The 26,673-nt window shown below is 44.2% G+C and overlaps 1 protein-coding gene across 18 annotated transcripts in view; it reads right to left on the bottom strand.

Moving 5' to 3' along the window:
* The window catches only part of PHKA2 (phosphorylase kinase regulatory subunit alpha 2), a 72,150-nt gene that overhangs the window by 28,577 nt on the left and 16,900 nt on the right, over positions 1 to 26,673 (bottom strand). For 8 of the 18 annotated variants that reach the window (XR_013992994.1, XM_081043878.1, XM_081043880.1 and 5 more), the window contains 14 exons: positions 23,021 to 23,179; positions 20,151 to 20,198; positions 19,086 to 19,254; positions 17,848 to 17,930; positions 15,426 to 15,506; positions 14,225 to 14,323; positions 12,287 to 12,433; positions 10,761 to 10,814; positions 10,046 to 10,168; positions 7,876 to 7,971; positions 4,599 to 4,668; positions 4,161 to 4,315; positions 3,448 to 3,526; positions 276 to 410 (listed from right to left, as the gene is read on the bottom strand). Coding sequence is in view for 16 of the 18 variants with exons in the window: in XM_081043878.1 (XP_080900004.1) it covers positions 276 to 410; positions 3,448 to 3,526; positions 4,161 to 4,315; positions 4,599 to 4,668; positions 7,876 to 7,971; positions 10,046 to 10,168; positions 10,761 to 10,814; positions 12,287 to 12,433; positions 14,225 to 14,323; positions 15,426 to 15,506; positions 17,848 to 17,930; positions 19,086 to 19,254; positions 20,151 to 20,198; positions 23,021 to 23,179 (1,498 nt within the window). In the remaining 2 variants the exon portion in view is untranslated. Of the gene's footprint in view, positions 1 to 275; positions 411 to 3,447; positions 3,527 to 4,160; positions 4,316 to 4,560; positions 4,669 to 7,875; positions 7,972 to 10,045; positions 10,169 to 10,760; positions 10,815 to 12,286; positions 12,434 to 14,224; positions 14,324 to 15,425; positions 15,507 to 17,847; positions 17,931 to 19,085; positions 19,255 to 20,150; positions 20,199 to 23,020; positions 23,180 to 26,673 lie in introns of those variants that run through there. The other 10 variants (XR_013992993.1, XM_081043870.1, XM_081043871.1 and 7 more) reach the window with 4 other exon arrangements.

Genomic DNA, 26,673 nt, shown 5'->3' with positions numbered 1-26,673 from the left:
TCAAGGCACAAATGACTGTTTCAATTGTGAATTTTCAAAGGTGCTGCTTATTTTACAACAGATTGGGCAAATCGTACGGCCAGCCTGTGGTAGGCGACATTTACTGACCTGGCATGAGAAGAATGTGCTTTCTCTTCACACGGAAGTAGTCAAACTACCTGTTTTAGTGTTTTGCCCAATCTTTAGAATTTACACGTATCAGTTTCCCCCAGACCCAAAACCTAGAACTGAGATGCCCTCTCGTCAAAAACACTCTGCTGTTTCCCCAAACCTACCAAGTTTGGCATATATGTGACTGAGGATCCGGCCTGGTTGGACTCGGATTGGGTGAATGTCAGCAATACTCTGGACGTCTATCCCGTGCTTCCTCAGCAATTGCTTAATGTGCTTGTTTTCTGCTAGAACAGTAACTGCAAACAAAAAGAATGTAGAATGTGCACTAGACGGTGGCCTTTGTCTCTTCACATGGATGTGCGTCATTGTGTGATCTCTTCATTGGCCATGCTCTGCACGTACTGGGTGGCTTTGAAAATGGCAGCACTTGTACTGCTGCTCTTCCTGGTTCTCTCTGGCCTTGCCTCCCCTCAACACCCACGATGCATATTTATCAAGTACCTTCAATGTACAAGACAGTCTGATACGAGACTTACAGAAGTGGTCTTCAAAGGATCCCAAGCCAAGTTACGCCATCTCAAATGATGTCTTGCCTCGCTCTGGGTCTGCATTTATTCTAAACCTATCTTGTGCTATTTGCACATGGGATCAGGAGTGGAAACAGCTCAGCGTGAGGGAACCAGGAGAAGCCTGTGCCTCTGCTCCCAAAGGACAGAAAAGAGGAGCAATATGGTGGTATGTGCTAGCAGGGGAGCTCTGACACAGAAGGAGGATTTGCCTCCAGAGGGAAGGGAAATTGGGACTGTTAGTGGGTTGCTGGTGGTAGTGGGGCAGCCTGACCCACCCGTAAGCCAGCACAGGGCCCTACTAGTGGGGAAGAGCCACCCCAAAGCGAGGCCCTGTACCCTCAATGGGCTGGCCTGGGGCCCATCTCCAGTAGGTGAGGCTGGGTATCTGGTTCTCTAGCAGGCAGGGAGCTCAGAGAGCCTGGAACATGGCGCCTGAGGAGGACCCTCAGACCCCCACAGCGCTGTACCTGTACTGCTGGCTTTTAAGAGAAGGAACAGTGCTTTGGCTAAGAGAAGGAGTCTGGGGGTGGGGGGGAGAAGGGCGCGGGGACTGGAGAAGGGGAGTTCCAGCCATAGAGAGAGGCTGGTGCTGTGTCCACCTGCAGCAGAACCTGCTGGAAACTGGAGGGGCTTGGGGCTGTGCTTAGGCTAGAGGAAGAAGGTTACTGCTGAGGAAGCCCCCTGAGCCCCACTGTTGTACCACAGGCTGACGGCACCTCAACGTACAGTACATATAAAAGCTATCGAGACCTGAATGTCTTCTCCTTATATTTATATAGCACATGATGCTTTTCCAAAGTATTTTAATATCCATGATCTCATCTGAGCTTTACAATTGGCCCTCAGGGGAAGCCTTGCATGCTCAACTGGCCAGCGGTAGCTGAACAGGGACTGGAAGCTGATCTCCCAGGCGCACAGCAAATGAGAACATCAGCCATGCAGGACTGGGTGGGTGGCTTCCCTTACATCTGTCTCTTCAGAAGCTGCCAATGCCGTGCAGAGACCCACATGCATCAGAGCCACATAGCAGTCCCGCGCTGTCCTTTATAACAGTGGTTTGACAGGGACCTGTGAGCCTTGTGAGCTGACACAGCCGTATATGGTGAAGTTTCTGAAACTGCACTCCCGCTTCCTCCAGGCCAGACCCTCTGATACTTTGTATTCTGTTCAGTTCTACTACAGTCATGCTGTGCTTACCGGCAGGGACAGTTCTGAGAAATGCGTTGTTAGGCGATTCTGTCACAGTGTGAACATGGTAGAGTGTGTTTACACAAAAGTAGATGGTCTAGCCTACTACTGTACTCGTACATGCTATACTTTTTACGACTGGCAGTGCAGCAGGTTTACACCAGCATCACCACACACGTGAGTCATATGTTACACTACACATCACAATGCTTACATCGTCACTAGGCGATAGGAATTTTTCAGCTCCATTATAATCTTACGGGACCACTGTCATATATGTGGTCCATCGTTGACCGAAATGTTGTTAGGTGGCACATGACTGTATATTAAAAAACAAAACGCTGCTCAGGACCCATCAACACATCCCTGCCCACAGGTGGAAAAGATGGCTTGTGGGTTTAAGGGACCACTTAGCAGCATGTGCATGACCATACTTCATACTTTCAGAGCCCTTACTCAGCAGCAGAGACCATGGAGTCTGGCTGGATCAGTCCACCTGAATGTCAGCTGTGGGTCCTTCAGTAAGCTAAGCCCTAAGCCTCATGTATAAAATGGGGACGATAGTCAGAACCATCCTCGTTTCTGCCTGATCAGAATGTTGTGATGTTTCACTGTGTCCCGTAGAGGGCCTGGCACACAGTATCGACAAGCTGGTGTCCTGCAGGCCTCTCACTGGCAGGTGCAGTGAAACGAGTCAATGGTGACAAAGAAGGCTGCCTTTCATTTGTTCAGTAATTGCTTTGAATGTATTGAGTGCCTGTGTGTCAATCAACGTGGAAGTTACAAGAACGATACGGGCCTTGTCCTTAAGAAATGTGCAGTGAAATGTAGAGGAAATAAGGTATCAACACAATGTATTGTGATATCAGCTGGTATATGAGTTGCTCCATGAGGCACGTGAGCTTCTCGGGAGTCTTCCTCGGATGGAAAATAGGAAGAGGAAACGGCAAGCTCAGTGCACACCAGGCTGGGCCCTACAGTGAGGGCTTTCAGCATGGCAATCTCAGTTGATCTCAAGATCCCCTGGGACGGTGCACCAGTGAAAACAACCCCGAGGCACAGAGACGCTAAGTCAGGTAGCTAGGCAGAGACAGTGCCGCAGCAGCCCGGACTGGCCCTGCACCTCTCTGGAAGAGGTGCTAGCAGAAGAGGAGTCAGGAGGCGGGTGGAGGCAGATGGGCCCTGCAGCTCTGGAAAGCAGTCAGACCTCAAAGGGAGGAACGAGTGAACCCTCACTTGGGTTCTGAATTTTCACCAGGCTTACGTTCTACTTTCGGAAGAATGGCAGTTATGAAAAAACGATGCTTAATGAATCACTTGTGCCCCAACCGCAGTGGAGGTTTAGATTCAAGAAAACAATTGCTTTGAAGAAAGTAACTTGGTGGTTGGGAAGAACATTGTTTCCTTTGGGAGCAACTGAGTTATAGGATGTATTTCACAGAATTGATATATGCTAAATAAAGCATACACACGTACACGTTTTTAAAAAATTAAATAGGAAAACTAGGGAACACTTTGCATTGAAAATAACATAGGTTTTCCAAGTTAAACATGAATAGTAAACACGCTCACAAACCTTGTACAACAACATCAGGTTTGACGGAAGTGGAAAATCTTCTATTTAAGGGATCAATTTCACCAGTGGCAAGGAATCCCTAGGAAAAGAGGCGCATTAAGGCTATGAAATACTAATTAACTAAAATTTCACCTTAAACCTAAGTTTGAAAATGAAATATTTGGGGACTCAAAATATTCAGGATCTCACACCTTCACATATTTTAAGTCAATTGCTTATTTTCTCTGAAACACAGCATACAATTTAGATAGCTACTGATAAATGTATCATGTTTTCGGCACCTAGCTCTCCAGGGCTAGTCAAATATGCCCCCATCTTGTGTGAATGAGATGAATGATAGTAACTAATGCTTCCAGAGCCCTTACTCCGCACTCAGTAATGTGCTGAGTCCCCTGTATGTGCATTGTCACCATTTTATACGTGGGGATACCGAGGTAATGAGCTAAAGGTAAGTGGCAGAGGGGGGACTTGGCCCAGGGCCGACTGTCCTGAAACACAAAGCGCCCCTCCCTGCTTGCAGAGTGCTCTTTGAATATGGATCTTCTCATATTTTCTATAAACGATCAGAACTCCAAGAGAGGGGACGAGGTCTTTTGGGAGTTCTGAGGAGCAACTGGTCCTAAGGCTGGGCCCAAATGAAGGCCTTTTCATTGAAGAGGAGGAAACGGGAGCAGAGTTACTTTTTTCCCATCTCACTGCTGCAGAAATCAGACCTGTAAAGTATCGCAGAGATGATCGAACCCAACCTCTTCACTGTAAAGATGAGGAAACTGAGGTCCAGAGAAGTTAAGAGAACTGCCTGAGGTCGCAGAACTAGTCAGAGGCAGGGCTGGCTTTCCAAAGGAGATACGTGTATGCACTTTCCCTACTAATAAAGACAGAAGTATAAGACGCCCTCCCCCCAAGAACATGGCCATGAAATTGGGGAGATGATCATACCCATGGAACAACTGCTTCAGCTCAGCACCTATAGATCCTAAGGGCCACCCTCACTGCGCCAACCTGTGCAGCTGACTTTGAAGCCATGAAGATGCCAAAGACAATCACAGCCATACTGGGCAGAGGCCCTGTGCTCTTCCAGCTTCCCATCGGGGAAGTCCCCAAGCCCCCTACCTCTGCCAAGAGCGAGCTGAGGATGTACAAGGACTGACCCCACAGATGGGGCAGCTTCCCCAGAGGAACTCTGTCCACCGTGTGAGGATTCTTATATTCTTCATCTACCTGGCAAAGAGAGAAAAACCCAAGGTCAGAATATCAGAGGATAAAAAGGCCAATGTCACCGTACATTGAGGACTTCCAGACCAATTTTGTGAGAGAGCTGGGATAGGGAGGCCTAGGAGGCTAAACCCTTGCGTGGGGGGTTCGGGGGGTGGGGTTGGGATCGGGTGGGCATAAAAGCAGCAGGGGCGGAACACAAATCTAGGCCGCGTCCCAGGCCAGTGCTGTCCCACACACACACTGATGGCAAAGGCGAGACAGGCCCTGGAAGCCTGGCCTGCCTTCTTTGAGCACAGCTCTGGGCAACGTGAAGTTTCACAGCTCATGCTTACATCTGGCTGTTATGGGTACAATGATTTAAACATCAACCTACGACCATGGCAATGGATCCCTGGATGTTAAGTCAGGTTTCTTCTATCTTGCTATCCCCTGAGGTTCATAAACTCTGTGTGCTTAAGCAAGAAAATTGCCAGAAGGTGGCACTATTTATCGAGGAAAAACAATTGTGCTATTAAATGCATCAGGACTGCAAAAAGCTGAATCCATTGGGGGCTTTTGACTCATCAAAATAAACTACGGTTCTCTTTCTCATGGAGAGTGCTGGCTTCACATTGTAAAAGTTAGTCTGCAGCTTTCTCTGTTGTTAACTCCATGCTGGCCGTTGGGTGTTTAGTCATTACAATGCTGATTGGGGGTAATGTGAGTGACCACTTTTTTTCCTCCAGAAAACAGCTAATCAAAGGAAATAGGAAACATCCTTCTCCAAAGGGGAACATCACACCATGAGGGGAGTCATTCTCTGCTTGTGGATTAATCAGTGATGTTATTAATATACTTAGTAAATTTTTAAAAATTTGCTGTAGTAGTAAACATTACGAAAACCTTAAGCTCGTAAGCTAAATGGAATTAAACATCGCCAGTAGTCAAATAATTAAATAGGATAATAGTGTGGAAGGAGATTTTCCAGAATGTCAGAGTGGTTATCTTCAGGTAGTAAGATTAGAGATAAATATTTACTTCTTTGTATAGAATCCTGGATATTTTGCAATGTACATAATTCCTGTTACAATCAGATTGTAGGTTACAGCTATGTGAAATGTAAGTAGTATTCAGAAAGATCTACAATGCAAAGATCTAGAATGAGAAATAGTCACCGCAAAGAACAGAAGGCAGACAAGGTGTCTGGATCACAAGACAGCCTGGCTCTGCCCTCCTGCCACCCACAGGCTGGCTCCTGCCTCCCTGCGGCGCCATCTGTCTGTCCCTTTCCACCCCAGTCCTCCCGATGTGCTTGTAGGTCCTCAATGCACAGGCCTTTGCCACCACCACTCCGGTGTCTGCCCTCCATCCCTCCGACTAACTCCTCTGCCTTCAGGCTCGAAGAGGCAGAGCTGGCCTTGTAACCCCTTGGTGCCCCAGGACCTAGCCTGCTGCCTGGCCCAGAGCAGCAGCTCAATAACACATTTGCTGGGCACACTTGCATTAGTCTCAAGCTGTCCAATGGAGGGCCCCGTGGACAGTGGCACCTTGCGCAAGCATGTCTGGCTGAGGAAATGATGGAGGCTGAAATACAGGTTGGATACCCCCTTGAGCTGGGGCTGCAGCCATTCCAAGGATGAGGCCCCTTTTGTAATTTGCACAAAGGTGCCATGTGGGTCTGGGTGGCCCTGTCTGCAGTGGTCTCTACATGTCATTGATGTGATGGGTGAAGCTTCCCAGGTGTCCTCTGGAAGCAGGTAACACAAACTGTGGTCAACATAAAATAGTGTTCAGAATTGGTGCCTACCTTTTGTGTAAACCCACTGGATAAAGGAGGATATTGTCATGACGAGTAGAAACCCAAAGGGTCAGTGTGGAGGTTAGAAGACAGAAAGCTGCAGTCACTTTTTATAATGTGTAGTCATCACTGTCAGTCAGGAAAATGTGCCTTTTAGTAGAACACAGGTGGTGGTCATTCTCTACCATAAAATAGGTAAAATACACCTGAAGTCATTTATTTTCCCTTGCTCTGCTTTCCAGGTTCCAAATGACTTCCCATTACTAATTTTGTTTCGCTAAATGCCTCAGTACTGGAAAAGGGGTAACCTGAACATGTAGTTGTGGAAAATAACTACCCAGCCCCCACCGTCAGCCCCTCCCCACCAACACATACACATCACACGTAGTAAAAATGAATACATTTGCAGGAAATCTAGGCCTCTGACACTTAGAGAGAAAATCGCTCCCATAGGCTCCATGGCTTGATCTGTATAGTGAGGAACTCTCCATCACCTGAAAATGTACCACCCATGAGGAGGCAGCGGGGGAGGGGGGGGGGTTTGCAGGGAGGCTGAATCTTGGGTCTTGTCCCAGGCGGAGCCCAGTGCTGTCTGAGCCCTGACAGGTTCCACAGCCTCTCTGGGTGAAGGCACACAATTTCAGAGGCCCCACCAGTCCTCGGACCATGGGCTTGTGGGCCTGATTCAACCACAGAACCCCTAAACCCAAGGGGCCTTATGACAGCTTCTGCTGGGTTACGATCTCCTGCAGGCTCTGCCAACTGGGGAGAAGAAGCTGCTCTCTGAAGTCTTTTCCTCCCGCAAATGCAGTGAGGAAGCTTTGAAGCAACAGCAATATCTGAAGGACAAATAGCCTTGAATCGAGAATTCTTTTCTTCTAAACATGAGACATGTATAGGGAAATCTTCCCATCAAGACATGTAGGTCCATCATCACCCAGTTTAGGAAACTGGATAGAACAAAACTACCTTTGGGCATCTTCTTGGAACTGGTTAGTTTCTCTCTCCTTGATATAGAATGGCTTCTAAGTGGTTACTCAGGCTCTAGTTTGGGAGTGGCTTGATTCAAAGGAAGAGCTTCTCACCATCTCTACACACCCGCCCCCAGGGAGATTCTATCTGGTTTCTTCTTCTGTGGAAATATGTGAGAACGTGGTGCCCAACAGTGTTTTGTGCTTTTCAGGGCTCACGTGGCCTTGGGCTCAGGTAGGGACAGGTATCCATCCTCTGAAGGTGCTCAATTGACGTCTCCCTTGGGCGCCCCTGGTCAAGCATGGCTCCAAAGCCATAACTTCTGTGACAGACAGGAATACTACTGAAGGCCTTACAAACCACTTCTCCTGGAGAAAAAGTGTTAGGTCTGGATGGGGGATGAAAAATACCAAAGACCAAGCACCATCTCACTTTGTTCCCCATAAGCAGCGCCTGGTTACCTTGTTAGGCGGGATGGCGTAGAGTTCTGGCACCAGGTGGATCCCGTTCTTGCCCCTGATTAATATTCCCTCCAGGGCCTCTCGGTATTCTTGGACCTGGAAAATAGCCCATTCCCCCCTGGTGTGAAAGAGGGGCCCTTAATGCTGTAACGGCAATGCCACATAGAAAAAGAGCTCTCTTGGCAAACAGAGTAGAAATAGAACACAGGGCCAAGAAATGCACAAATACCTTCAAGGAGGGCAAGAGGAACTGGGACTCTTGCTGACAGCAAACGTTAGGAGGAGTGAAACACAACTGGTCTTTTCTGTGTTGTCTTTAACTCGTGACTTCAATAGTTCCCTCTTCTCACATATTTAAATTTTCTCTCACCAGCTAGACTATAAGCTTCTTGGAATGGAGGCCAGATCTTAAGCAGCATGTCCCATTTCCACCTATCGGTAGTTTTCCACTTAAAAGGTCCTCATTCAAACATTTATTGCTCAAGAAATATTTGCTGAACGAATCTGATGAGGAAAAGGAAGTATATGTACTATGATCCATGTACCCCTATTCTTAGCATGTGCTATTCAATATAATGAAAGCTGTTGATGTAAATATTGCCATTAAATTAAAAAGGCAGTGATAAACACCTGTGTATTCAAAGGGAAAAGAGGAAAGAAAAAACAACAACAACCCCTTAATCAGCCACCTAGCTATTTAGCACATTTCATCTTTGGAGAGCTTAGTCAAATGCCTTTCAGATCTCATTTTCTTTTCTTTTGAAATTTATGGACTGCAAACCATGAGCAGGCGTGCATCATTTTAAAAAATGTCATTGGGCAGCAAGTGGAAGAGATAGCATAGGCGTAAGGATAGTAAATTTTGTAAGACCTAGATAATAAGGTCCTAGGCAGTCTTTTATGTCTCCTTAGCTTGTTTGTTTGTTTCTGATCATTGTCAAGCCTGTGCAATTGAAATTCCAACTCAATCCTTTTGAGATATTTCAGTTCTGGGATAGAAAGACAGAAAACCTAAGACCCAAGATCATCGCTAAAGCCTAAGAGTAAGAATCAACAGTGGGGGAACAGTTACATGTCAAGCTTGCTGCCATTTCTTGAGCCCCTTGGCATTCCTGAGCAGAGGCAGCTTTCAAAAACTAAAATAAATCTTAGATTGTTCACCCCACTCCAACATGTGATTTGAACAGGTTAAAAAAGTGGTTAAAACAGTGTTGAGCTTGTTTGTTAGTCATTCACATGAACTTCACGAAGACAGGTCTGCTCTGCTCACCAAAGCATACATGGTAGCAAATGCTAAAGAAATCTGTTTTGAACAAATAAATGTTGCATTAACAAACACTATGTACTAGGCACAGGTCTCTCTATCAGGGTCCTTTGACAGATAAGGGGGAGATTAAATACAGTTCTAGGTACCATGCTGTTATAAGAGCTGTGGGGCATATAAAAGGGGCACCTGACCCAACTTTCAGAGTCAGAGAAGGCTTTCTGAAAGAAGAGGCACTTACAATGAATCAAATGAAGGAGGGAGGGGAAGTTGGGGGTGGAAAGCATGTCCTGGGCATTTGAGAGGAGGGAGAGACAGTGACCTGTTCAAGGGATTAAACAGGTATCATTGTGCTTGAATCACAGAACTCAAGAAAGGAAGTTAAGTAATAAGAAATTGGGCTACAGTGATGTAAACAAGGGCCAGATCTTATAGGACCCTACAAAACATGGGAAGACCTTGTATTTTATCCCCAAAGCGATCAGGAAGCCTTTAAACAAAGCACTAGCATAATGTAATGTGCCTTTTGATAAGCTCACTGTGGCAAGGTGTGGAAAAACAGCAGGGAGGGAGGCAGGATGCTGGGCGACCAGTTAGGAGGCTGTTACAGTGGATAAGACATTAGGTGAGAGTGCCCTTAAACTGGAGCTAAAGACAGCAAAACCACCCGCTGGTGTGAAAAGAACAAGAGCAACAACAGAACCTTTCTGTGGTAGACCGTTTGGTGGTCTCTCACAAACCCAGCTTCTAGCACTCATGCCTTTGTATGGTCGCCTCCCCTTGAATGGGGGATGGCCCTTTAAACAGAACGCAACAGAAGTGACACTTTGCCCACTTCTGGGTCTAAGCCTTCAGAAAGCTTGGCAGCTTCTGCTTTTATCAACACAGCACCCAGCATTCTCTCACCTGAACGGCATCACTATTGAAGACCCCATCTATTATGAAATACGTCCAGAACACAGGCCATTCACATTCAATGTTTTCAAAGAGCTTGAGTTCAGCAGGGTCATAATGTAGTCGGTTTGGGTCCTGGAATGAAACAGAAACCTTCGAAAAAGTGATGTGAAATTACATACAGAACACCATGGTCCCTCACTGGGTTTTCCTCGCTTGTCTGATTCAAGCAGCTTGGAGGTTGGTCGGATTAGGACTCTGCTCTAATGGGGAGATGCTATTTTTGTGAGTTTTCCATGGTAAAATTTCAGAAAAGTAAATCAGAAATGTACATTCCTTGGTAGTTTATTATATTAAGCCTCCTATATTGCTAACAAATAAATAGCAATTTGCCTCTCACAGTGCTTGGCAGACTGTTTTATTAATATCATTATATCGGTCACTGTGGCAAAGAAACCCATGGAGGTGGCCATGATTGGGACTTAAAAAACCGTGTGTGCTGCAGAACTGTTTGTCCTTGTCTACAGGCTGGTTTTAAACCACCAGCTTGCTGTCCTCCTGATGATCTTGCTATTCTACTGCATAACTCCAGGCTTGCTGAGTGCAAAATGAAAACTTCCCGTTCCAACATTCTAACGTAATTATAACCAATAGACGGAGAACACTACAGTGGCAACTTAGATATGAAGCAGTTAAGGAACCATAAGAAACAATGTTTAAATACAACCTCTCTTGGTGTTTTATAACCATCTCGAAGGAAGCGACAACATCCATAACGCCCCTAAAACGAGAAAGAAAAATAAGTACATGTGATGGAATCATAAGAATTTCTTTGCCTTTTGATTTTAATTCCAGTCAACCCTTTGTCCCCTTTCCCATGAAAGTTTTGGTAATGAAATATGTACCAACTGCCCTTTGCTATCAGTACAAAAAGTTATTTTTAAATAATAAGCAAAATAAATTCAGGTTTGATCAGTGCTTGGGAGGAGATGCCAAAACATTACATTAGAATATTAGAGGTGCGAGAGGAATTACTGAGGGCTCAGTGTGTGACCAGCTTTTCCTCCTCATTCGCTGTATCATGCAAAGATGCAAAAAGACCCTCACTGCTTGGAGAAGCCACCGAGGCAGATGCTTGGCTTGGACGGCTTCTACCCGAAAGACTAGAAAGCGGAAAGGACATTCCAGACTCCTCACACTTAGGCTCTTCATGCAAAAGAGCCTGCATTCCGCAAGCCTGGGCAGGGAGGCAGGTGGGGCTTCCTGCAGCTTAGGGCTGTCACTGCTGCTTTTCCTGCTGCAGGCTCCAGTGTTTCTCTCCAGCTTCCTGGGTGTCAGGAAAGAAGGGCAGTGGCAGGGCTCTGGGAAGCTGGATCGCAGCTCTGGATGACCATCCTTTAGTTTCTTAAGTGTGTGGGAGCTGCTCTAGCACTGGCTGTGGGGCCAACCGTGTACTGTTTTGCGAGTCGTGGGAGGCCCAGCCTAGACCTTTATACATTTCATTCTCTGCATTAACTCCCCATCCTCTTCGACTATCTAAAGAGCTTCCTTTTTCTCCACTGAACCCTGACCGAGACAGCCACCTTCTTTTGAGGGATATGACTGGAGACACTTTAACCCCTATTTCCAAAGGCTACAAGCATTTTTCACTGAATCTAAGTAGGAACATAAACATGCGGATTTTGGCTTAGGAAACTTACATTCTTTGAATATTTTACCAATAAATCCAATTGGCTGGAATATTTAATAACATTCTTACTTTGGTGTAATGTATCATTGTGACACAGTTACTCAGAGCAGGGATTTTGTTCTAACCTCCACTTAACTGTGGGATCAACAAGGCCCCTGAAATTGTGGGTCAAGTTTGAGGCTAGTGGGACATGTGCGTTTTTTTTTTTTCCTGGCAAGGACTCCATAGCTTTTAAGAGATTTTCAAAGGAGTGTGTCTGTGATCTCTAAAGGGTTAAGAAGCTCTGCCTTAGAGATATAGGCGTGGTATGAATGGGGGTTCAAAAATGACTGCTTGGGCTCAAGCTCTGCTACTTAGGAAGAGAACCAAGCCACTCGATCACTCGGAGACTGCGTTTGCTCACCTGGAGACTCAGCTTTGGGTACCTCACTCTGTGAGCCCACTTAGATAAACCAAGCCACTGACCTCAAGGAGAACTGAGGCCTGCGTGAGTTGCTCCATGTCATGATGTGACAGTGGCACTGGACATAGGGCAGAACAGCACCGGCGTGACACATGCTTACCTGGAGCTTGGAAATAATTTCATTTTTGGTCACATTCACAAGGTTCATATCTTCCACTGCAAAGGCCGGGAAAGAAATAATGGAAAGAAGTCCAGCGTCAATCTCTTTGGACGTCGATGCTCTTGGCAGCATGGAAAGCAGAATAGACTGAATGAAAAACAGAGGTGGCTTTACCCTGGGAAGCACTAAGAATCACATACAGTACGTATCTAGAGACCATGACTTTAGCCCAAGGGAACATTCAAATGAGTTTGCCAATTTTGATTAGAGCTTTATCCTACCAACGTGGCCCCTATGGGTAACCTCGTCCACCCAGCCAATGATTCCTGTTCCTTGGGGGAGAGTAGGAGGTTGGGGAGGGCACAGTACTGCTTGGAGCCCACACTGAGAACTGCTTCTCCCTTCCTTCTAAGTCTCCTGTTGACTTTGCTGGGCCTTCAGGACATGCAGAGGAGGAACTAGGGGCTCCCTGTGTCAGCAGGCTAGGGTGTACTGGCGATGAAGATAGAGATAGAGAAGAACACACATAGAGGGCCAGCACAAAGAAATGTCTGGCTTCTGTGGAATGCAACCAGCTGGGCTACCTGAACCAGAAACCACTTAAAGAAAGAGTTAAATGCAGAAGACTGCAAGAACACTCAGGCAAGCCGGTAAACAATGGAGTTACTTCAGTCCTAGAGAGAATGGGTTAGTCAGAGGCACTATAATATGGCTTCGATTATAAGGTGGTTGGATTAGGCACTCTAAAATAAAAAAAGTTGAGATTATAAGGAAATGTTGGGAAGGGAAGGCGTTAACCCTGAGATTTAACATGTACAGACATGAGGCTAGACCCCTGCAAACGTAAGCTTATTAAATCTTCCATATGAAGAAGGAATTCGGGTACTAAATCCAATTCACGCATGACGACTCTAAGACTTTGAATACACAGACTTACATCTACAGGCATGCAGCTAGTTTGCGATAGAGCTAGGACTCCCAGCCAGGCCCAGCTGGCTACAGGATGACACAATTTCCACTAGACTACACATCTATTAGAGGCACACCAGCTTGCCTCTATTAAACCATACTCCAAGACATAGCAGATTCCCCATTAAGGACTATTTAGGGGAGGAAATGGAATGAACTAGAGAGTGGGATAAAATGGGATGAAGCCTTCAGCTTCAGAATAAAGCTTCATTGTCTATAGCTAATAGACCCCACCATCCCCCCAATCCTGGTTCTTTAACTAGTCATGCTTCCCTAGGCTCTCTCTGCCTGGAAACACGCACTCCCACCGGAAGCTCTCTGCTTGTAAGTTTTTATGGACCTGACCCCCACAGCCTCAGCACACACTGGGTCCTCACTAAGTAAGAGTTTGACGATTAACCAGTTAATTGGTGACCTACTGTCTGCTTAATGGAGTTCCCAGATCTGCATCAAATTACTCTTTTCTCTGATCTGCATTTCATGGAGGTTCTAATTTGCCGTTTTCCCCCATCTCATCTCTCCACCACTACACATCCCACCCGTTCCCACTCCCTTCCCCAAGTGAACTAACGCTTGTTAGTCATTCAATTTTGGGGCATCGCGAAATAAACCTTAGAGAAAACCACCTACGTGCTCAAAACAAATGAAACAGATTTTGCCTTCAGCAAAACAAGGTGCCTTGATTGCTGACAGCATATCCACAACACTGCTGTGGCTTACATTTACATGATACTTTCTGGCTTGCAAAGTGCTCTGATAAACTAAGTTGATTTACTCTTATCCTTAGGACCACCTTGTGCAACAGCAGGGGAAGGTCCCAATATGCCTACTGTATGGATGAGGGGACTAAAGCTCAACAAAGCCAAGCACTACCAAGCTAGAAAGGGGAGGAACCTGAACTGGAGCCCAGGTCTTCCCCCCACGGGTCTCCTTTCGTGCTCTCTGGAACGCAAGAGGCTGAGTTGTTACCTGGCAGTGTTCAACCTCGTCGGGCAGGACATGGATCACTGACTTGCGTCCTCCATGGGCTCCAAAAAGATCCAGTTCATCAATTGCCTCAAGTGCTGCCTACAAACACAGGTCTTAATTGCTTTTTCTTCCTAGCGAACATACACGCCCATATCTAGTATTCCTTTTCCATTAAACAATCTAGGGGACATGTTTTCCCAAAGGTGATGAAACACGTTAAAATCCAACTAAAAGAGTCCATTCTATCCTTATTTTCAGTAGATCAGAGCTTTCCTGTATGTTGCTGCTCATTGCAGGAACAAGGAAGAGAAAATAGAAAAACATTTCCCCAAACGGAATGAGTATTCTGCCAAAAAATGAAATATTAACAGGCTCGTAACTTTGTGTGTTGTGAGGAGTCATTAAATTCATGGCTGGCTTTTCTTTCACTTATTTCAGCGGTTAACTCCTAACATTAGCATATCTGGCACTTAAGAAAATTAATTCTTTTAGTATTAAGTATGTTTTCTGTCAGTTGACCTCAGCAGAGCATATTTATTGTTGCTTTAAAAATTCTAGCTCTGGAGTCTTTACTCTGTCCAAAAGCACACTTCAGTCTTGAGAAGGCGGGAGGAAAGGAAGCATGCTCAATGTCTAGGGCAAATGATGTAAACCGGTGGCAGGCAGATTGAATCTGCAACCCAGGTGTGTTTTCTTTGGCCTGAAGAAGTTTTTAAAATGACTTTGAATTGGAATATGTTTAGAGAGTTCCCAGTGTTCTCAGTATTTTGTCTTTATTTTTCTATCTTGCCAGCTTCACTTGTTTAAATGTTACTCACCTGACCCTACAGACTTTTGAACTTGTGAGCTCTGCCCTAAAAAGTGGTTATATTCTTCAGCCCTCTTTATGACCCAGAAAAGAAGACTGGACATCATACATCCAGCTTCTTAGACAACAGCAAAAGCTTAGACCTGTGGGTGATAACAATGGAAAATGAGGAGGGAGCACACTTATTGTCAGGCACATGCAGATTTCAGTGTAGGAAACCTACATTCTTTACATATAATTTCAGTTGGCTGGGGTACGTGTGCCACTTGAATTTCATGCTTGCTGTTGACTTTTGAAAAATATACTAATCAGATTAAATCCAAACTTCTAATGAGAATCAAATCAAAGCAGTAAAAATGCACAGAAGGAAGAACAAAGAGGATGAGACGTCACCTTGGCCATTCCTACAGAGCTTGCATTCAATTCTGGAATGCCCTGATTAGTTTTATCGCCACGTTCCCACATTCCATAATCCTGTGGGAGAAGAAAGTAGTAATCAGAGCAGGAGAAAGAGGTACTTGAGAAGTGCTATGGAAAAATGATTCCTTTATGTTATGACAGGCATAATGGAACAGAAATATCTCTTCTCGAAGACTACCAAATTCATGGCTTTACACACTCAGGCTGTGTTCCGCCTCAACTGCATTTCATTCGACCTCTGTGCAGAGTTTTGGAAGTAAATCTTCAGGTGGAACCAAAAATGCATGCAAAGTGCTCTCAATTTTCTTATTCCTAAAAAATACTAACTCGTAACAAACTCTTGATTTGTAGAGAACAAAATTATTTATCTTCAAATCAAACAAAACGCTGCCCCTCTATTTAGTGAATTCCTTTGAACTTATATTAAATTGTAAGATGAAATAAAGAAACTTTAACAAATGGGTTATAAAATAATTGAAGCCAACCAAACCACTTAAAATAATTTAATATCTATTTCTAGCATTACCTCTTGGGGAAAAAACAATGTTCAGCAAGTAACGGGAGCCAAAGTCAAAAAGAGGCACAGAACACTGAACTTCCCTGTTATTTTAAACTGATTAATATAAATTGGCTTAGAATACTGTCCACGTAGGAGACTTGATGCATACATACCTAACTTCTATAATTCATATTTTCTCATAAGAAACCTAAGCAGTGGATGCTGTTTTGAAATAATGCTACATGCACTATTGAAAGAGTATAAACCAACAAGAACAGGACCAATGGCAAAATTTCAGTATTTATTATTTGGTCTCCAAAGACAAACATTTTCGAAATGTGGAAATTTAGACTTGGACATACTAGAGTGACTTTAGACTCTCCCCTGGCTGTGCTGGCCTTGTAGCCGCGACCCAAGACTCCTTTTTCCTTCAGTATTCCTCACATCTGGGTCTTTCCATGCGCCAACCATCTTCACTCTAACCCTGGAGCTAAGTGACTCACCCTCAAAAACTACTCTGATCGGCTCACTCCCCTGCTTAAGAAACTAAAGTGATAAACTGTTTATCCATCCCTAGTGGATCTCATTCAAAGCTCTCTCTGGATGGTCAGACCTCCATTATCTGGCCTCCACTCCCTGCACACCCACAAATTGGCTTTATTTTCTAACATGCTCCAATACTCAACTTTTACCCTAAGTTTACTCCTTCACTCGGCACCCCCTTTCCCCAAGGGGCACTCCCCACACATACACACACACAGCCTGCTCCTGGCTCTGTGACTGCTCGTGCTATTCACTCACCCTTTTTTCTCCTTTCTGCTTATCTAACTCTACTCATCCAAGGTCCAACTAAAGTCCCACCTTTTCCACAAAGACTTCTCAAGTTTCCCTAGGCCAGGATTTGTCAGCCTTGGCACTATTGATATTCACTGCTGTGGGGACTGTCCTGTGCAGGTAGGATGTTCAGGGGAGTCCCTGGTCTCCACCCTCTAGATGTCAGTAGCACCCTTCCCAGGGTGACAACCAAATAGTCTCCAGACATTGCCAAAGGGAGCCTCGGAGGGGAAGATTGCCCTTGGTTGAAAATCACTACTTTAGACCCGGGATGGGGGTGGGGGGGGGGTGGCGGCAAACTATGGCCCTTGGACCCAATCTAGTTTTCCACCTGTTTTTGTAAATAAAGTCTATTTGAGATACAGCCAAGCTCACGTGTTTATGTGTCGTCTATGGCTGCTTTCGTGCTACCATGGCAGAGTTGAGTAGCAGCAACAGAGACCGTTGGGAACACAAGGCTGCAAATATTTACCCTCTGGCCCTTCACAGAAAAAGTTTGCTGACACTTGCTTTACTCCACAGTGGTTTTTTTTTCTTTCCTAAACCAAACTCTACCCTTTCCTTAACACCCTTATAGTCCGCTTTGCACAGTTTAGTTGTTCTCTAGAAGTGAGTGAGTCTCTACCCTCCACACCAGACAGAAGCTCAGAGGAGCTGGGGTTTATATACATTTGCACCAGCACACACCTGGCCTGGGGCACACATCTGGCTCCAGCCCCTCTACCTATGGGCCGCCTGGGGTGAGCCCCAAGGCACTGCAGCTTCCACCGAGACCCTGATACTGCTGCCTTCACCCTGATTCAGGCCAGTTTATGTACCTGCCACAGAACATTTTAGGGGCTTATTTAAACTAAGCATAATGGATTCAAACAGAGCATGTGCTGCATTCGAAAAACATGAACTCTGCAACTGTCCCAGGACAAAAACGTGCCCTTTGTGTATGGAGGCGACATAGTCTTACAGCTCTAATCATGCTAATCTGGTCAAACAGCCTGGCCCTCGGAGAAGTACATGATGTTTATTCTTTTTGACAACTGAAAAAGTAACAAGGTTGATACTTACAGCGACTTTATATGCAGCTTCTATGTAAAAAACAAGATTCTGGATGAAGGCCACCTCATCCAGGGTGAAAATAATACGTAAACCTAGTAAAGAAAAACAAATAATGAAGTTATGCTGTGAAGAGAGAGGTGCTAATTACAAATATCACCTTAGGAAAGAAATCATTTTACCCCGATTTTCATTTTTCTTACTAGAACATCAAAAATTAAGTCTGAAGTAAGTTGTAACACTTAATATCTAATCTCAGAAGGAAGGGAGGGAAGGAGAAAGGGCAGGCTCCACTTTTTGTGTCTGTGCCTATGAGCAGAAATGATTGAAAGAGAAGGTGTGGGCCTTCTGGTACATGTTGGATTTGCAGAGAAGCTTCCAACAAAACAAGGATTTTAGCCCAGGGCAACCACTGTCTTTATCCTTGAATGAGCCAAAGGGTAGATACTTTACTCCAAGGGTACATAGGGAAAGTAAAGCCCCCAACTTCAGGAGATGGCCTTCACCCCCTGGAAAGACCAACTCCCAGGACCTACCCAGGGGGCTTGCACCTACATGCTAAAGCAGGCAGTGACCAAGAGAGCTGGATTTTTGTTTGGGTCTTTGGATGTTTAGTTGGTTGTGGAAATGCATGTATTTTTTAAGTATGAATTCTTGAAGCTGGTATGGCTATGGTAAGATGTGTAGTCTTAATCACTGTGGGGACTTTTAACTAGTAAACTGTTCCCAAAATAATTTGGTAATATGTGTGAGTAGCCTTCGAATGATATCTAACTAACAGAAGGAAGCAAACAGGTATGGGGTCAAAGTTGGTATGGAAACATTAGTTATAGCAGCCAAAAAAAAAAAAAAAAAAAGGAATAAAGGAACAGCTAAATTGATTGTGGTTTATCCACTGATAAAGTCCTGGGGAAGAAAACTTGAAGAGGAGGCATGACACTGTCTGTAGATATTTCAACTGTTGAAGGTACGTCTAATCTAGGTTGGTCCAGTAACCAGGTGACAGTGATAGAAAGGAAGTTTTAGGATCAATTAGAGTGATGCTAATAGAACTGGTTCAACAGCCCTCGTCCTGCAAGTGCTCAGGAGGCTGGTGGCACATGCCAGAGTCAGTGCACATACTATTATAAGGAAGTGTGATTTCTCTTCACAGAAATAGCTTATTTTGAATACTGATCAATGTCTGCTCCTGTCCGTCCCCTTCTGGATTGTCACTCCCTGTACGATGGGCTCAAATGGCCCTGGCTCACCAGAGGCAGTCATCTGGGCCAGGAACAGAAGGAAGAGGGAGGTGGCATCCACTTGGAGGTGGCCCCACTGGTCGTCGCCCACTACGGTGCTGCAGGTGGCGGTGTTGTACTTGGCATGCAGGCTGTCCTTGGTACTCTGCGTATGCTTGAACTTCTCCACTTTATCCACCTGAGGGAGAAGGCAAGCCGGCTCTGCAGAGCTGAGGGGTTCATGGTTGGCAGAGGCCACACCCGGACTCCATCTCCTAGGTGCTACCTCTGGGAGCCAGCGGGATGGAAGGCAGCGGATGTTCTTCACTAATGAGCACCACACAGAGGGTGTGTGCGGGGCATTCTTCCTGCCATCTCCAGGAATGCCCCAGCCCAGCGGGATTCTAACAATCTCTGTCAGGGTGAGGGGTCAAGCCAAGAGGTTTCCTTGTCTGTGTACCGCCAGCATGAGCTATGACACATGGTAGGCACTCAATGAGGGAGGGAAGGAAGAGGACCTGTTATGTTGAAAGGAAAAGAGTAACTGTGTCTTTGAAGAACCGCCGGGCACGTGCTAATTAAGGGTGGGATGGTATTATAGTAATCTTTGTATCTGTTGCAGATTCTAGTATGATGTTCTGTATACAGTACGTGCTCAACGAATTGTTTTATTTACCCCTCACTGAAAATATCAGTAAATAGAAATGTCAAGTTTCAAAACTCAAGAATTTCCATTCAAATGAAAAGAAACCCTTTTACAAACTCAACAGAATAAACAATAGTACATGGCTTTCTAGGAATGGTGTTTAAAAACAATGTTTTCTTTCTCATTTTTTAAAGAGAGGGCATGTTCTCCTTTTACACAAGTAACTCTTTTAAAGAGATTCTGAGAAACTGTCCTTTGAGTCTGTGGTTCTATATTGTAACAAAAGTATTGAAGATCATTTTAAAAGGGGAAAGTAAGCAAAATATTTCCAATTTCTCTTCATCTTGAGAAGAAAAGTTCAAAATGCTTTAAGAATGTCAGTTGTCACCATGAAAATGACGAAATGCCCACTCCGATGACCCACAACACATTTGTCGTTTTCCGCCTACCTGTCTCATCATGCACTGGAGAAGACCCCGCATGAGTTTCACCACATTCTGTAGAAATAAAGTGGGGTCAGTGATAAGGTCGGCTTCCCTGCTTCATGAAACCCTCACCACACGGCCTGTAAGCCAGCGCTGCCTGGAGACTTCCCTGAGAAGCAGATCCCAAGCATACACAACTATTCTGATTGTCGAGTTATTTCCACCTCTCCACTCCATCACAAAAAAAGAAAACCTTGACGAAATGACTTATCTCAAATAAAAGGGTTGGACCAGATGGCACCTCCTGGCTCTGAAATCCAGCGAGTCCTGACATTTCAGCAAGAAAACTGCATAAGCCTAGTGCCCTGGAGCTTTATGTCACAATTCAAGGTAATTTATTTTTTGTTCCACTAAGAATGATTTAAGTCCACCATGGCTGCCCCAAAGTAATGCCGCTTTGTGCCAAAATAGCGATTTGTGACACCATTACGGGACTATTGAGTAAAAGATCTTACAAAATGCAAGTAGCCACCAAGGTTTCTTAAGAATATGTATTGCAACCAATTATTCTATTTCTTATTATCATTATAAATAGTAACAATAATACTATGACAATCAGACACTATGCCCAGGCATTGTACAAAACGCTTTACCTGGATTCTAATTCCTGCAACAACTTCATGAGGTGGGTGTTATTAACCCACTTTATAGATGAGAAACCAGAGGCTGAGCAAGATGAAGCAACATTGCTAAAGTTTCCCAGCTGGCAGCAGGTGGAACAAGGACAGAGCCCAGGCCATCTGACTGCAGAGTTTAAGCTCTTAGTCAATATATTCTGTGGCCTCCCATTTCCTCCACAATTCTAGCCCACTGAAAGACAGGTCTTAATGTGTCCTGTTAAAAACACTATAAAACTACTTCACAAATGGCTGGAGAATGGGATATTTTGAAGGTCAAACTAGCCTGGCTGAAAGAAGTGCCCACCCAGGGCCACGAGCGTCTCCTCTTACAGAATGTACATGGTTTGCAGGGGAGGATGTAGTGAAGGGCCCTGAAAGCTGATGGCCAGAGCAAAACCTGTAATGGATTGTCCTTCAGATCGGTCTGCCTCGAAACCCTAGGATTCTAGAATATAATCTCGGTTTATGTCATACATTCTTTTGAGGCAGAAAATGTTACCTCACAAATATAAGGTATAACTAACATTGTTATAATTAACATTTCCTACAGTGTGTATCACAAACATTTGCCAATTTGACTTCCCTTCAAATAAAGAAAAGTTATGTTTCCATTATGAAGAGGTAGAGTGGTTCCCAACTGGGGGTGACATGACCATCCCCCGAGGGTGGGAAAGCATCTGGAAATGTGGCAGTGAAGGCATCTTTATTGTCCCCATGATGAGGGTGGGGGCTACTGGCATTTAGCAAGTAAGGACCAAAGACCCTAAGTGTTTTGCCATGCATGGGACAGTCTCACACAGTGAATAACTTGACTTACTGCCTAAGCCCCAAATGCAACAGGATCCCTGTTGAAGATCACTGAAAGATTTCCTGTCATTTTCCATAATCAAGGGCGATATGTCCTTTAGTTATGAGCCACACTCAACAAATCAAACAATGTGGCCTGTTCGTGCCTTGCTATTGTCAATCACGGAGCAGCAAATCTAGTGAACTCTAACCTAGATCAGAAATTGCTCACAGAGGAGAGGTAGAGGGGAGTGTGTGTGTGTGTGCAGACAGACATGGCTTTACTCTGATTTTGTCCCAAAGAAAGATGGGAAGTTTGAAGGAAATAGACATCAAATTTTTATACTACTAAACAAATGATTCCCTTCCTTAACAGCTATCCAAATTCTTGAAGGAGCATTCGATGCTTGTTGTAGGGATTTAAAAAGCTCCCCATTCCTGCCTTATCTGCAAGACTGGGTGATTTCACATCTCACACTCAGCATGTTAGTTGAATCCAAACTGTCCTTCCCTTGCTTCCACAGATGGGCCTCCTCTCTTAGCCCCACTACCTCTGTCAAGGCTGCCTGTCACTCATGCCCACTTTGTTTGCTATAAACAAGCACCGACTGGGCCATAAGAACTCTCCCTGGACCCGACGGTCCACTGGCTGTGGAATATATGAATCAAAGAGAAATCCCAAAGGCTCTCGTGCCGAGAGAACTATACTTTTTGTGTCAGTGTTCCCTACTTTAATGCTATCACTCAAAACATTCTGAAAATACCCCCTGTGCTCAGGGACACGTTATTTTCTTACATACTCAATGACAGCAAATATTTCCTTTGTTGGGTATCTTGATTTCTGATTTTGGAAAATAATCGAAGGATTTCATTGTGCTGTATGGTAACATAGACACGAAAATTGGACAACGTCAGTGTGGTTCAAAATTAGAGGGTGACTATAAATTAGTAAGACTGCTTTGGGATGGCTCAAACTAGAAAGGCATTTTGAAGGGAAATTCCAAAAATGTTTTAAGCACTGGCAATACTGTTTGGGTAAGTATCCTTTCAACATAACTCCTCTGAAAGGAATATACACTTTGGAATGTGTACTGACTTTTGAGAAACAATCGTAGTTTATATAACTTCGTATATGAGTATGTATAAAATTCACAGAACATGTGTGAGAGAAATGTAGCTAATTAGAAATTTGGATGCTTTCTTTTCCTATTTGGTGTTTTTCTTTTTTGATTTTTTGGAGGGAAACATCTCAGAGAAAGACAAATGAGAGATTGAGACCACCTGAGGGCCTCTCCAAAACATTCTATAGCAGAAATGGGGGTACCACCTGCACCAAACTGTCCTGCACACACAGCTACTTCCTTGTAGGCTCTGTAATTCGAGGAAAAGGGGCTGAGTGGCCAAGACACGGCTGCAAGTCAGCATTACCTGCTCCAACTCGTAGGCCTTGGCCTTGTCTTCATCACGGTCGGCATTCTTGCGGTAGGCCATGCCCAGGCCCCACACAGCCAGGATGCTGTAGATGTTATCCCGCACCCAGGCGTCCTTCTGTTCATGGCTGGCGGACAGCAGCCCTGTGACGGGATTCTATTAAATAGACACAAAATGACTTAGCACCACTCTTCACCCAGCTCCTGAGCAATGAATACTTGCCCTTGGGGCACAACGAGGGTGGGGATGAGGAATGAATACATCGTAATTCCAGTCCTTGCTCTGCCATCAACAGTGTCATCTTGCACAGGAAGTGACATCACTAAGGAAATCTCTAAGGAACCTTTTAACTTGGAAGTACTTGTTCTTTTGCTTTCGGAGCAGATTACACTATTGGAAGTGACAACCAGAAGAAAGTGCAAACAGAGAAAGCCTGCACAACTTTTCTAGATCTGTGCACTGCCAGCTTGAGGTCTTCTTCTGCCTTCAGGTTTCCACACCAATTGGTAAAGCATTGAACTTGCGAGCGGGGCCCCACTCCACCACTCTAGCTAGCTCTGTCTGCCTGGGGAAGTCACTTACCCTACCTGGGCCTCAGCTGCCTTGTCTATAATCCACATACTTCATGTGCCTAAAAGGGAGGTGCTGAGCAAGAGGACATCGGGGGTTCTATCTAGCTATGATATCACCGGTATTTAAAAGGGCAACCGAACCACTAAAAAGTCAGGACGTCACACACAAAAAGTGTACACAGTGTTCATAACAGCATTATTCATAACAGCCCCGAAGAAGAGACAACCTAAATGTCCATCAACTGATGGATAAACAAAATGTGGTCTATACAAACAATAAAATATTCTTCAGCAACAAAAAGGAATGAGGTACTGATGCGTACTACAGCATGGATGAATCTTGAAAACACTATGCTAAGTAAAAAAAGCCACGCAAAGGACCAAATATTGTACGATTCCATTTCTATGTAATGTCCAGAACAGGCAAAACTATAGAGATAGAAAGTAGAGTAGTGGTTGTCTGGGGCTGGAAGTGGGAAGAAAGTGATGGCTAGCAGTTTTTCCCCCTTTCTCTGGGTGATGAAAATGTTCTAAAGTTAATTGTAGTGATGACAACTCTGTGAATACACTAAAACCATCAGAGTGTACACTTTACATAGATGAATTGTATGGTAAGTAAATTATCTCTCAATAAGGCTATTTTTTTGAAAGCCAGTCCTAATAAACTCTGTACCTAGAAATGAAATGGATAAGATAGGAAGAGTCCCATAAAGACTCTGTTGATTTTGCCTGAAAATATGCAAAGAAATATATATCTAATAAAATATATTATAACAATCAGAGGCTTGACAGCTTAAAAAATGTATTCCTCAAAAATAAGAGGGCTCATGAAAACACTCTGTTGGGTATTTTCAAAATGAACACTGCCAAGGTTATTGGATTAAAAAAAAAACACTGACATCATTTAAAATGGTCCCACCTAAGAAATTAAATATTCGCCTCTCTAACTAATCTATGCCCTCTTTAAAAACATCTAAAACTCAACAGGTACTGCTCTCAGGGGCAACAGCATTCAGTGTATTGACACAGTCCTACAGCCAACAACTATAAATCAATGATTTTAAAGTCAACTAGAACTGGAGTCTAGGCATGGCTGAATGAGTACAAGTCTTATTCCAACAATGGACTACCAGAGTTCTTTTTTTAAAAAAAAACAACGCTATGCATCAACAATGTATAACATAAGCACTTCATCTGTTCTGAGGCCAGTTGGCTAACCCCAGGTCAGGAAATCATCAAGAGATCCAGAGAAAGGGCTCAGTCCCTTCTTGGTGTACCCATCAACCGTGAGTTCACTGAAACAAACAGCCTTCCAATGACACAGCAGTGATCGTTTGCACAAAGCGCCAAGTGTGGTTTGGATTATGAAATGTCACTGCCCTGTTAACTGAAAGTTACCTCTTTGATTCTTTAGTTTGGACTTAACTGTTGAAGTGGATTAGTTCATTACCACCCAGAGCTAGACTGTCTGAACCCCTTGTTCCAACCTGCAGAGAAGCATTTTGGTGTTTTGGAGATCCCCATATTCAAAACTGCATATACAAACCACGTTAAATTGTGGTGCTACTGCGCTCAGTAAAAAGAATACTTACAGTTATGGATGGCATGGCTATGTCGCCCCAAAATTCCTATGTTGAAATGTAATTCCCAATGTGATAGTATTTCAAGGTGGGGCCTTTGGGAGGTGATTAGGTCAGGACAGCAGAGCCCTCATGAATGTGATTAGTGCCCTTATATGAACAGGTCAGAGAACCAGCCAGTTTGCTCTCCCTCTGCCAGGTGACGATGCAACAAGAAGTCAGCCGTCTGCAACCCGGAAGAGGGCTCTCACGAGAAAGCGACCATGCTGGTGCCCTGATGTCGGACCTCCCAGCCTCTACAACTGAGAAATAAATTTCTGTTGTTTAAGTCACCCAGTCTATGGTATTTTGTTAAAGCAGCCAGGGCCAAGTCTTGCTTCTCCCTATAAGACTATAAAAAATAATGCATTGTGTTGGAAGAAAATGTGGGAAGTTTCATTTTGATGTGACTCATGAAAACTGAAATGACCAAAGACTGGGAGATTCACTGTGGTCTCCGGTCTACTGTCCCTTTTTGTAAGGATACCCAGTGGTTTTGCCTTTGAGTTATTTCCCCAGTTAGAGGGGGATTGCGCTGCATCACCTGAGTTCTCCCCACTGATTTTTGTGAACCACCCAACAGGTCCATCATTTTTCATTTTAAGGATGAAAAAATAAGCACATAAAAAGAAGGTCAACATCATTAGCTAGTAAGGAAATGCAAATTAAAACCATGATGACATACTACTACACATCTATTAAAATGGCGAACATAAAACATATGGCCAATAGTAAGTGTTCACATGGGTGGGGAGCCACTGTAATCCTCATACATTGCTAGTGGGAATGCAAATGGTGCTGTCACTCTAGAAAACAGTTTGACAGTTTCTAATAAAGTTGAACACACACTTAACCTACAACCCAGCAATCCTGCTCCTAGGTATTTACCCTAGAGAAATGAAGACCTCTATGAGAATGTTTAAAGCAGTTCGATTCATAACTGCCAAAAATTGGAAACACTTAAAATATTGTTCTGTGGGTAAATTGATAAACACACTGTGGTCTGCCCCTATAATAAATATTACTCAGCAATGAAAAGGAACAATTACGGACACACACAACTTGGATGAAACTCACAGACTTTATACTAAGTGAAAGTCACTCTCAAAGGTTACATACCATATGATTCCACTTACATGATATTTTTAAAAAGACAAAATGATAGTGATGGAGAAAAAAATGTATTCTGTGATTTCTGGCACATTCTGTTTTGGTTTTTTTCAAAACAGCTTTATTGAGATACAATTTAAAGGATACAATGCAATGGTTTTTGCTATAGTCACAGACTTATGCAAACATTACCACAATCAATTTTAGAATATTTTCATCACCCCAAACAGAAACCCCATACCCATCATCAGTCACTTCCCATCTGCCTTTGACCCCCATGCCTCCAGCCCGAGCCAACTACTTTCTATCTCTATAGATTTGCCTGTTCTGAACATTTCATATAAATGGA

Source organism: Rhinolophus hipposideros (assembly GCF_964194185.1).
Source record: "Rhinolophus hipposideros genome assembly, chromosome: X".
Classification (NCBI taxonomy): Eukaryota; Metazoa; Chordata; class Mammalia; order Chiroptera; family Rhinolophidae; genus Rhinolophus; species Rhinolophus hipposideros.
Note: the sequence above shows the minus strand (reverse complement) of the source record. Positions and strands in the feature narration are given on the sequence as shown.